The sequence below is a fragment of the Pygocentrus nattereri genome, chromosome 5 (assembly GCF_015220715.1).
Source record: "Pygocentrus nattereri isolate fPygNat1 chromosome 5, fPygNat1.pri, whole genome shotgun sequence".
Taxonomy (NCBI): Eukaryota; Metazoa; Chordata; class Actinopteri; order Characiformes; family Serrasalmidae; genus Pygocentrus; species Pygocentrus nattereri.
The window spans coordinates 44,986,247-44,998,564 of record NC_051215.1 but is presented as its reverse complement, the minus strand read 5'-3'; the positions used below and the strand labels follow the sequence as shown (position 1 = coordinate 44,998,564).

Below are 12,318 nucleotides of genomic sequence, written 5' to 3'. Positions count from 1 at the left end.
GCCACATTCTCAGTCAACACCTAGTGCACTTTTTGACTATAGTGGCCAGAATTTCTAAACTTATATAGCACACAATTTAGCTACAGTGCCGTGTGAGATTCATCCTGGGTTGGATGCCACGTTCCTCTGACAAACACAGAAATTTGAAATGTGTTAACCATTCAAGTGATCAGTATTGCAAAGGTCGATACCGTGATAACGACAAAAGAACATATTGTGCAGCCCTAAACTTGGAAATAATGAGAGAGACATCGACTTCCAACCTCTCTAAGAGTTTATTAGAGATGATACAGCGTTGGGTGTTTTTAAAATATTTTTTTTACAAAATAAAAAATAAAAGTAGTGAGAGTAGACAGCAAGATTGTAGGACTTACCACAGGTTCATAGTGCAGCCCCTCTCCTCTCTCTCTCTTTCTCCCTCCATCACTCACAGCTCCTTACATAGAACAGAACTGTCATGGCTTTTGCATGAACTACCTTCTATCTGGTCACACAGTGTGCACTCAGAATCAAGACTGAAACGGGGAAAATTGCATATATAAAATAATTTTTAGACTGGAGCTAATAATTTACTTAAGACAGACTCTTCTGTCCGCATTATGATTGGAGGCTAGACTTTACCCTACCTCACTCCGCTCTTGCATATACACGTACATGTCAAAGTTCTCTGTGCATAGTCCTGGTGCGTGGAGAAGAGAGGGGCTGCAGACAAGCGTTCTTTACACGCCCTAGTCAAACAGAGCTCTGTCCTGTACACTAATGCTGTCACGGCTGAGTTCATGTCTATTCCACCATGATCCCACCCAACCAGACCCAAAATATACAATGCTTTAAAATGTACAATGCTTTACAATCATTCCTCTGAAGAGATGAGCAAGGCGAGCATGTGTGTGTTTATCAGTAATTCACTCCTGTCGCTAGTCCATTCATGCTGTCCAGGCCTACGGTGTACTCAGGTCCTGGTGTGAAGTGTCAGTACGTAAAACAGACGGGAGCTGCATCAGCATGAGACTGCAATTACCATCCCTAGTCAAAGGTCAGACAGGACCAATGAGAGCATCCTGGCCAGGAGATCTCGTTTCAGCAGTCCACTTATGCCCTTTAGCCACCCCATCTCATCACTCTCACTATAGTGTTTTTGATACTATAGTGTTAAATGGTGGGGCAGGAGGGATTGAGACAGCCTCAAGTGTCTCTGAGGTTCCTGGGGGTCCTGTGTGTATGTGTGTGTTGGCTGAGATTCAGTGGCCTGGGGCCACCGTCTCAGCTCCAGCTGCTGCTCTGGAGCTCCTCTCTGAGCCACAAGGGAAGCGTCTGCCCCAGCCGGTTCAGCAGCCGCAGCAGCTCCAGGTTATGTTCCCGGTAGTACTCCATCAGGAAGGCACGCGTCTGTCACAACACAGCACACACACAAATCAGCTTAGAGGCTTTCAAGTCCAACATTTTGTGACTGACTCAAAAATCCAGAAATACCAAAAGAGATTTAGACAAATTTATTTAATAATAATACCAAATAATCATGTGGCTTTAAAAAAAATGTGGACATTTCTACATTTTTGTATATATTGTGTGCAATTCAGGAGAAAGACAAATAATTGACATTAAAATTACTTAAAACATTTCACTTCTTAGGTGGTTTGACACAGTGATGCAGTTGAAATAGTTCCAATAATGCATGTAATGAAACTTTCAAGTTCTTCTTCCATTTCACATTTCACAGACTTTCACCAAATCAGTTCTGATTTAAAATGACGAAAAACGCATTCAGCAAGAACAGATTTCGAGGGAACAAAAAGGGAAAAAAAGAGAAAAAGCAATCAATAGAAGAGGGCAGAACAGGGCTGAGTTTTTCAGTCCAGCTCAGTGTCAGACCAAATAATTTCCACTGCCTGGGAGCCAGCACACTGCTGTTGTACCTGTGGAGAGTGAGGTAATGAAGGGAGATAAGCTGATGTACCTCAGGCGCCATTTCTAGGTATTTCCTGCCTTTGCTTTTCCCCAGACACTTTGGACGACCTCCTTCCATCCTCTGGCACCAGAACCCTTTACTCTCATCAAACCTGCAAGTACAATGAGCACTTTAAGATTAAATCATACCAATCTTGTGCTAAAAAAATAATGTCCTAGAGTCCATTCTGTAATGAACTGTGCAATATTTCTGCTAAATTGCTGAGGTCTATACAGTTCTAGAACATCTGTACATAAACCTCTGTTATCATACAAATGTGTTTGTGTGTGTATGAATGTTCAAGTCAGACGTAGTGCATATAATCAATCTCACATCATCTTATGTGACAAATACAGGGGACTCACATGAGAGCCTGGGTGTAGTTGAAGATGGGCGTCACCCCCAAGAACCTTTGGATGCCCTCCATCACGAGGGCAGGGTTGGAGCGTAGTAGGGATCCATCTACTACATAGAGCTGTGGGCAAGGTGTGAGAGACAGATCACACAGATTAAAATGCTTTCATAAATATTCAGTTTGTTTAAGCTTTAATGTGCCTTACTGCAGGTTAAAGGGATGTTTACCAGCTCTAAAAACATTCATCACCCCCCAAAATGTAACTACTTTCTAAAACCTTTTTCAGTTTAAATATTTTGCTAATTTTATTTATTTATTTATGTTTGTTTACCTGATTTTCTCCTCAATTTAGTCATCTCCAATTCCACCCGTTACTACTTAAGACTCCCCCTATCACGATACTACCAATGCTAGGAGGGTGAAGGTTAGCACAAGCCTCGTCTGAGACCTGTGAAACCAGCCACCGCTTCTTTTCGAACTGCCACTCATGCAACATCACGGGTCAACCGAACGCCAACCGCCAGATCTGCTACATCAGCTAACAGACGTCTGCGCTGACTAGCATCGCGTTGAGTGATGAGAGGAGAGGGGGGGGCCATCCTACCCACCCAGAAAGAGCGAGGCCAAATGTGCTCTCTATGCTCTTCTTGTGCTGTTTAGTTATAATAAACAGCACAAGAAAACTCTAAGGGTACTTTGGTATAAGCTCGGAGTGGGTCTAAGATTTTACTTTCTACTAGCGCACACAGAGTTTGCTCTTATTTGAAAGCAGATATGATAGAGTTGTTTTCTAAACAGTTGGTAGTAAGTGAAGTGTGTTGGTGCATGTTGTAGGTGAGTGGCCGTACTGTACCTGTCTGGACTGAAAGTGTACTAGCCAGCGCTCTAAATGAGCGGCGTACTCTCCAGGCTTAAGGCAACGGCTCTGCAGCACCAACAGCTCTTTAGAAGAGGACGGCCCTCCTGTCACCACCTGGTGGAAGGTGTAGTTTATGGCAGCTGGGTCCTGATGAGCTCGCTGGTGCTATAAACACAAACAAACACACAGCACTGAGTAACAGTACAGGACCACGTGCCGCAATATCAATAGGACTCACAGAAAGGTGCACCAAAAACAGGACACTCCTAAGTGGGATATAAATAACAACCTTAACAAAAAGTTTAGGCAGAAGTTCAGATAGACAGAAGTGCTACTATAGGGCCTGTCAGTCTGACAGAATTCATCTACATTCATCTACTGTAGGTTAATGTGGTGGGAAAAAAGGTAACAAATCGTTATAATTATTATCACTGTTATTATTATTATTAAAAAAAAAAAAACAACGATAATAATTATTATTATTTTAAAGACAGTCTAAAAGAGGGATGTCCAATCTTATTTAAAAAGGACGGGTGTGGCTGCAGATTTTCATTCCAATAAAAGAATAGCATATACGATGTCCAATAAGGTGAAAATTTATTTGTATAGCGCTTTTTACAACAGGCACTGTCACAAAGCTGCTTTACAGAAAGTCCAGGTCCAAGCCCCAGTCAACAAGTGAAGGGTGACAGAAAAAAAAAGAAAGCAAAAACTCCTTAAGATCAAAAGGAATAAACAGATAAAAAGACTCAAAAGGGGAAACCATCCTCCTCTGGCCGAAACTGCATAGCAAAACATTAAGACAACAAAAGCAGTATGAACTGAAGACAAGACTGTAAAATTAATATGCAATATTACAGAAATACAGAAAAAAGAAACCAGCCTGTCACTGACCAGAACTATTTGGAATAACCAATGACTGCTGTTAGATAATTGATGCTTACTACAGTTGTTTGAAGACCAAGACCAGTTGATTAAACAAGCACAATCAGAAATGCTTCAGCTTATTCGCAATAAATACCTGCAGCCACAGTCACACTTTGCGGACACCCCTGGTTTCCTGAAAACAATCATGCTTAGTCTTTAATTTATATAAAAGGTTTTTGTAAACCAACAAATAAAACAGGGTCATTTATTAAAAGACTGCTGTCACCAAATTTCTGATGGAGAGAAAGCTGCTGTACCTGATACCAGGAGTAGGCTCTGTCGACTGGGTTTATAAGCACAGCGATGATCTTGGCTCTGGGCACTAAGGCTGCAGCCCTTTTGGGGACCAACTCTGTGTCAAAGTAGTTGGCACTCTTCTCAAACATGAAATCAGTGCTCACATTTGAGGGAAAGGGAAAGAAGTCCATATACCTGCGTATGATGGAGAACAGACACACAACACTATGACCCTCAGGCCTTAAAGACATAAAAAAAAAATAGCAAAAGTAACGCAGGTGACACACATACAAAATGGAATAAGGAGTTCTGTTGTAATGTGCTATAACATGTAAAGAGAACAAAGACAGCAGTTTACCAGTCAATGCCATTGTGGTAGTTGGGCCCATTAAAGAACTGAACCTCCTCAAAAGTGACAGGACTGGGGAAGCTACTAATGATGGCTGGGTGCAGGGTAAGTAACAAGTGCAAAGCTGTAGTTCCTGTGGGAGATGGACATACAGATAACGAGCCATGTCATAAACTTCACAAGCTTGACAGCCTTGGCTCTCAGACCTGAATTAACAGAGCCTCCAGCACACAATCTCCAATAAAAACTCAAGGTTAAAGCTCTGCTACAATTCACTTGTGTATTCTAAATGACTGATGCTGGGTGCCTCACCTGTTTTCTGGGGACCAACAACCAGAAATTTAGGTAGCCGGTCACAGGTCTTCTCTTTGGACCAGATGTCTTTATGTCTCTTGTCATGACAGGGGTTCTGAAAGAATGAAAGAGTAGACAGTAAATTAAGAGAAGATGCATTAAAAGTGCTTCTTCATGCTTTCCAAAAACTACACAGCTGTAACAAGACATGGTTATGTTATGAACTGGTTGCTACACTCAATACATTGTTTCACACCAATACTAAGGAAACTTGTGTTTATATGTATTCTTAAATAAATAAATGATTCTAGGTAGAGACCTCTAATTTTACACCTCCTCAGAGCAGAAGAAAAAGATTTTTATCACTCACAGTGATACGTAATGTTGGTTATATGTTGATTTATGTTTTTATAGAAATTTGTGGTATATATATAATTTTCAGCCTTGCAGTGAGTGAGTCTTGGCGAGAGGCATTTTACAACATTACCTGTACTTTTAAAATCTTCTACACCTCATTCACCAGTAACCAGCAATTCTCTGCCTTATAGAATATTTAATGGAAGTGTTTTTCTTCACACATAAAAGTTTATTTAGAAACCATTTGTGTCATCATTGTCTCAAATTCTCATAATAACTTTTTCAAAGATGCACAACCAGAGTGCACCAATAGCAATATCTCACAGTAGAGCCCTCTACAGCCCTACTTGGACAGAATGAGTTTTAAATGAGGTGTGGGATAATGCATTTTTTTTTTTACAGATGCGCCATGTCAGTTATTTTTATGCACTGTGCACGTCCATGTCAGTCAAGGTTCTGCCTCCTTTTACCTACTATAAAACAAGACATAAACAATCTCAGGTAAATTTGACCATATTCTGTGTTAAAGGAATTTCTAAAGTATGGAAGCACTCAAAGTAGCATTTACTTGTGCTCTCTGTGGCCAAACTTACCTAAATGTACTGTCCTCCTCAAGTGTACAACACACTGAAATCTAAAAACTGAAAGGCTTAATTTTATGTGTTGATGTTGATTGTTGGTTAAAGATACAGAACATCCACTTGAGACAGACAGACGGTTATAGTAGACAACATAACCGTTAAATTAAATGTTTAAACATGGAGTGAAGGCAGTGCGTACCTTAAGTAGTCACTCCCATCTGTCATTCATTCCAAGATTTCTTATTCAGTGGTCATAAACATTACAGACGTCTGGTGGTAAATTGCTTTACCCCAACTCCTCATAAAAAAACGGATCCTGTTCGAATTGTGCTCATATGCAATTTCCTCACCTGCCAAAGAGGGTCCATCTCCTCTGGAAAGATCTGGAAATATTTTTCTGCCAGTTGCAGAGGGGGCAGAGTCTGTAGGCGCAGGTTAGTCCAGCACTGCACAAACTTGACCAGAGACTCAAAGGTGTAAAGGCCCAGGCGGTCATTGCCATAGTTAGAGAGGTGAGTCATGAAGATGCTGATCTGTATGTGAGAGACAGAAGATGCATTTATTAAACACAATCTGTACGAGTTACTTCACAAAGGTATCACACAAACTCAGATACAAGGGTAGCTTAAAAATCACATGGTGTGCTTAAAGGACACAAAAACACACTTCATGTATGCAATTAAAAAAGGGATAAATACATTTATTAATCAAAACAACATCCACAAAAGCAGCTGCTGCTGCCTGTAGCTACTTACAGGGTTGAGAAGGACAGTGAGGAAAAGCTCTCCTCCGCGGATGCTCTTGTCTAATTCACGGGAACCTCCTGGGTATTCATTATAGAAGATAGTGTGGGTGAAGAGTCCGCACGTCTGCCTGGGCAATACCTGCATTCACAGAGAAAGACAGCAAGAGTGAGAGAGAGCCGCAGAGGTTTCTTAAGCAGATATTCTTTGTTTTTCTAGCTCTAATGATCTCAGCACAGACACACGCAGCCACACACAGACAGAGAGAGGACAGAGTAGAGTCATACTACGGCCCCTGGGAGCAGAATAGTCTTGCTAGTCATAGTACAACTGAGTGAATCCGCTGAGCACCAGCCTCGCTTTGTGACAATCATCAAATCATATGTATTAGGGAAAAACATTACCTGCATTTTTAAAATACTGTTAAGCCCTAAAATCCTCACCTCTAACAAGCAAAGACTGACTCATTTTTGTGAACCTAAGTACTTCTTAGGTTTTAGAATGTAACTGCGTAGGAAACTCTGTCCTCAGGTTGAGCCGCCTCTCACCTTTATTCCATTGTGGATGTAGCCTCTGCGATGGCGTGCTGGTCTCAGGTGTGGGTATTCCTCTGTGCTGGTCACTTTGATCCCCCAAACACTCTTCCAGGCCTCATAGAGCTGGCTGTGCACGGGATACACTCCTGAGTGGTGAGGGGACACAGCGTAACCCATATCTGTGGGGATACCATGTTCCTACAGGAGGCAAACAAAGAGAGGGGCATTAGAAAGAAGAAAAGCAGCATTAAAGAACATCTTACAAACCTGACATAGCTGCTTGTCAAATGTTTTGTTTTATTCTGCTTCTCTTAAAATCACATCAAAAACAAAAGTTTGTTTTTGTGTAAATGTTTAAGAGGCATAAAAGCTTCAATAATTTCATTTTTTTATGTATTTTGAAGGGCCTTTCAAAACCAGACCAAACCAAAAGAAGGCAAATGACACAGTGTAGTTTAATGAGCTTTTCTATGTATTATTAAAACATTTAAAATCAATAGTGCAGTGTAACACCAATAGCCATATACCAGTATAGATGATATATTATCCAGCATTACAAAAGTACCAGCGGCTTTACTTTCAAAACAGACATGGCATGTGTTTGAAGTATAGTGCATTACAGTATTTTTTCCCCACACTCTCCAAGCTCAGTTTTAGGGTGCTTTCACACCCACCTTGTAGGTCCAGACCTTTGTACCAGTTTGTTGGGAACCAAAAGAGCAGGTGTGAAAGGTGCCTCGGACCACAGTCTGGACCAAAGGACCAAAATTTTGTCCAACCGAAAGAGGTGATCTCGGTCCGGATCAAACAGAACCATGGTTTAATTCAATTGAAGAATGAGAACACTTTTTTGGAGGGTTCGGACAGACCAATCACAGGACGTTTAGGCAGGCAACCATTAAACAACAGAAGAAGAAAAAGAACCAGAAGAGAAGTAAAATGAGCCACAGTAGCTCTGTGGAAGAGGAAGAGATTATATATTTATTATTAATATGTTTATTTCAGTTTATCAAGGTGTTCACAACCATAAAAATAAAAGAATAAATAATAATAATAAGTAACACAGAAATAAAAGATTAATTATAGGTATAAAATGAATGGACATAATAATGAATACAAAAACAAGTAATGGCCAAAAACGTGTAGTCTGAAGCTACAGCTTATTTTGACTATCCTTTATAAATTATACACAATCCTGCACTTAAACAATACAGAGAAATATCAAAACAGAAAGAAAAATCAATCAACAGAACATTCCATACATAATATCAGAATTTCTGAACATTTCAGACATAATAATGATCATTCCTCTGTTTTAAAAGTGCTTACCAACTTATTTTTAACCATTTTTTAAATTGCAAAGTGAGCTACAAATTCTTAGTTCTTTATCACACTTATTTCACTTACATACCCCCTTGACAGATATACATCTGTTTTTATATTTGTCCTTGCTATTGTTTTTTTTTTTATCTTGTGTGTTCTCCCAAGTCCATATTTGTGCTGTTGTGCTTGAAAACAGCTTCTGAATACAGCTTGGTAGTGAACTGTTTGGTGCTTTGTACATTATCTATGCAGTTTCAATGCAGCAAGGTCAACAAGATCACTGAATTTTGAAGCATGTAATTTAATAAATAGTTTATTGGTTGGTTTATAATAGTCTAATAATCATAATATAGCTTTGGTGTTGTTTTTTTTATGTGTTTCCGCATACCTCCACACAATATGTCATCCATGGAACTATGAAGGAACAGTACAGTATATGCAGTGAATTCAAGATATCTTTAGTTTTATATAATGTTGCAATAGTTTGACATTTGTATTTTTACATTATTTATGTGATGTTTCCAACATAATTTATGACCAATTATCACACCAAGAAATTTGTTTTCACAGACCCTTTCTATTTCAACATCATCAATCATAATTTTAATAACTTATTCTTGGTTTGTCAATTTCCAAATATTTTTACTTGTTAATATCAAACAATTTCTTTAAAACTTCCAGTTTCCTTTCCACTGTATTCAGTAGCTGTTGCAAACTTTTCACAGAGCCATATAAATTAGTATAATCAGCAAATAAAACAAATTTGAGCAATTTAGACACTTTACAGATAATATATATATATATATATATATAATATATTTATGTACAGTGTAAACAGTCCTAACACTGAACCTTGTGGCACTCCACAAGTGACTTTCAATAGATCAGACCTGATGTTATTTATTTGTACAATATAGTATAAAAATTATACAATATTGTATAAATATTGATATTTATCATCAAGGTAACTACTGAGCCATGAGTATGCTACTTCTCTAAAATCTTTCTAGTTTATTCATTAGTAAGTCATGATCAGCACGCCAGACTCAGCGATCCAGTTAGAAATGCACTCCGTCCACCATGGGGACCGCACAGCAGCGTTGGGGAAGAACAAAGGCAGTGGTGTCTGCATCTACGTAAACAACAGGTGGTGTTCAGACGTAAAGACTTGAAAAACATTGTGCTGATGGTGAAGGTCCTTTTATCTGCCAAGAGAGTTCAGCGCTGTGTTTATTCTGGCTATTTGCATCCTGCCATGCGCAAACTCAGCCACAGCGCTAGGGCTGCTGCATGACACCATTGCCAAGAGACCACACACCCGGACGCCGCGTTCATTGTTGTCAGTGACTTCAACCACTGCAACCTGAAGACTGTCCTTCCCAAGTATCAACACATAAGCTTTCTGACAAGGGAGAGTAACATGCTCGACCAAGTTTACAGCAACATGAGGGGGGCCTACAGGGCTGTACCTCGGCCAGTCCGACCACATCTCTGTGTTCCTCTACCCAGCATAAAGGCAACTCCTCAAGCAAGCACTTCCAGTGAATAAAACTATCAAAGGATAGAATGAAGAAACTGACCTAGTGCTTCAGGACTGCTTTGAGAGTACAGACTGGGATGTGTTCAGAACTGCTGCTATGAGAGAGGACTGATCTAGAGGACTATGCTCCTGGGGTAACGAGCTACATCAGTAGCTGCATTGAAAGTGTCGTCCCTATAACGCACTGCAGAAAATACCTCAACCAGAAACCCTGGATAATTGGTGAAGTTCGGTCCATGCTATGTGCTCGCCCTACTGCATTTCTCTCAGGCAACACTGAAGATTACAAAAGGTCCAGATATGACCTGTGTAGATCTATCAGAAAGGCCAAGAGACAGTACAGGCTGAAGTTAGAAGGCTACTACACCACTGCATACTCCCGGAGCATGTGGAAAGGACTGCAGCACATCACCAATTACCAACAGACGAACAGGGTGGTCAGAACAAACCACACTACACTACCTGATGAGCTGAATGAGTTCTATGCCCGCTTCGATGCCCTCAGCCCTGGTCAACTGAGAGACATTATGGCCACACAGAACACACCACTCACTGTGACATTAGTGAATGTGTGCAGGACCTTGAAGAGAATAAACCCATGAAGAGCAGCCAGCACAGACAACATCCCCGGGCGTGCACTGAGGGTTTGCTCATCAGAACTGTCTGATGTGTTTGTGGACATATTCAATCTGTCCCTCGCATAAGCTTTGTGCCATCCTGCTTCAAGACCACCACCATTGTGCCTCTCCCAAAGAAAAGCGCTGTGACCTGCCTAAATGACACCCTGTTGCACTCACCCCAATCGTGATGAAGTGCTTCAAGAGAATAGTCATGACTCACATACAGGAGACCATTCCAAACATTATAGACCCTCTCCAGTTCGCATACAATCGGAACCGGTCCACATATCAGAATGATCTTTATTGACTACAGCTCAGCATTTAACATGATCATCCCATACAAACTCTCAGAAATGCTTCTCACCCTCAGACTGACACCAGCCCTCTGCAACAGGGTGCTGAACTTTCTAACAGACGGACCCTAGTCAGTCAGAGTCGGCAGCCGCACATCCCGTACAAGAACAGTGAGCACAGCGGTCCCCCAGGGCTGTGTGCTGAGCCCCCTTCTGTACTCACTCTTCACTTATGACAGCGTGGCCTCCCAGAACAACACAAGCATCGTCAAGTTTGCTAATGATACTATAGTCATTGGACTGATCAGTGGGTGGGATGAGACAGTGTACAGGAAGGAGGTGGCGTGTGATCAAAACTGCACAGTCCATCTGAGGAGCAGCCTTACCCTCGCTACAGGACATTTATCACGCCAAGGTCATCAGGAGGGCCCACATCATCATCAGGAACAGTACACACCCCCAGCACAGACTCTTCACACTCCTACCTTCAGGCAGATGCTACAGGAGTGTGAAGTCCAGGACCACAAGACTGATGAACAGTTTCTATTCACAGGCCATCAGACTGGTGAACACCTCTCTCACTACCTCTTCCCCCCTCCCATTCTGACCATCTGGTCAACCTTGCAACCTGCTCAACAACTGCACCTTACATAGACTGTACTGCTGCTGTCAGAACCATACTGTTTACATCTGTTACTTGCACAGAACACTATTGTTTTCTGTTTACATCTGTTACTTGCAACATGCACTTTATGAACAGCTGCTCTACATACTTGCACATACGCACATGTAACTAATTTTCTTTCAATTTTGCACATACTGTACTTTTTAAATTGTTTTTAGAGTTATTCTTATTCTATGTCTAGTTACCTTAAAAGCGTTTAATCTGTATTTATTATGTACATTTAAAAATTTTGAAGGATTGTAAAGACAAAAGGTAGATGATCACATATCATTTATGAGCAACCCTCTTACTATTGTGCTTTCAATTCTATTTGTGAATACACTGTCGATCAATGTGGCAGTGTCTGCTGTTATTCTTGTTGATTTTATATAGGTTATTGCTGTACATTGTACTATTAATATCACCTCATACTATATGTACCTTATCATCATTCAATTTATCATAAACACCAGCTAATTTATCATTGTATCAATACAGGTGCCTGGTGTTCTATATACACAGCTGATGCAGTTTTATATCAATTTCTATAGTTATACATTCCAATATGTTATCTATAGTATTTGGCATACTTTTGACTGTAATTGTAATTTGGTCCAAAAAATGAGTCAAAATTCAAAATGCTTAAAAATGCAGAAACTTGTATGAATAAGTCAAATATTTTGGGGAAAAAA

The 12,318-nt window shown here is 40.4% G+C and overlaps 1 protein-coding gene across 4 annotated transcripts in view; it reads right to left on the bottom strand.

Moving 5' to 3' along the window:
- Positions 1-256: 256 nt before the first annotated feature.
- The window catches only part of ndst2a (N-deacetylase/N-sulfotransferase (heparan glucosaminyl) 2a), a 162,136-nt gene continuing 150,074 nt past the window's right edge, over positions 257-12,318 (bottom strand). For 3 of the 4 annotated variants that reach the window (XM_017715819.2, XM_017715821.2, XM_037538645.1), the window contains 10 exons: positions 7,199-7,384; positions 6,663-6,791; positions 6,258-6,440; positions 4,988-5,084; positions 4,685-4,808; positions 4,347-4,521; positions 3,157-3,327; positions 2,314-2,423; positions 1,958-2,060; positions 1,253-1,389 (listed from right to left, as the gene is read on the bottom strand). In XM_017715819.2, the coding sequence (XP_017571308.1) occupies positions 1,264-1,389; positions 1,958-2,060; positions 2,314-2,423; positions 3,157-3,327; positions 4,347-4,521; positions 4,685-4,808; positions 4,988-5,084; positions 6,258-6,440; positions 6,663-6,791; positions 7,199-7,384 (1,404 nt within the window). In that variant the 3' untranslated portion in view covers positions 1,253-1,263. Of the gene's footprint in view, positions 1,390-1,957; positions 2,061-2,313; positions 2,424-3,156; positions 3,328-4,346; positions 4,522-4,684; positions 4,809-4,987; positions 5,085-6,257; positions 6,441-6,662; positions 6,792-7,198; positions 7,385-12,318 lie in introns of all 4 variants that reach the window. The other variant, XM_017715818.2, reaches the window with a different exon arrangement.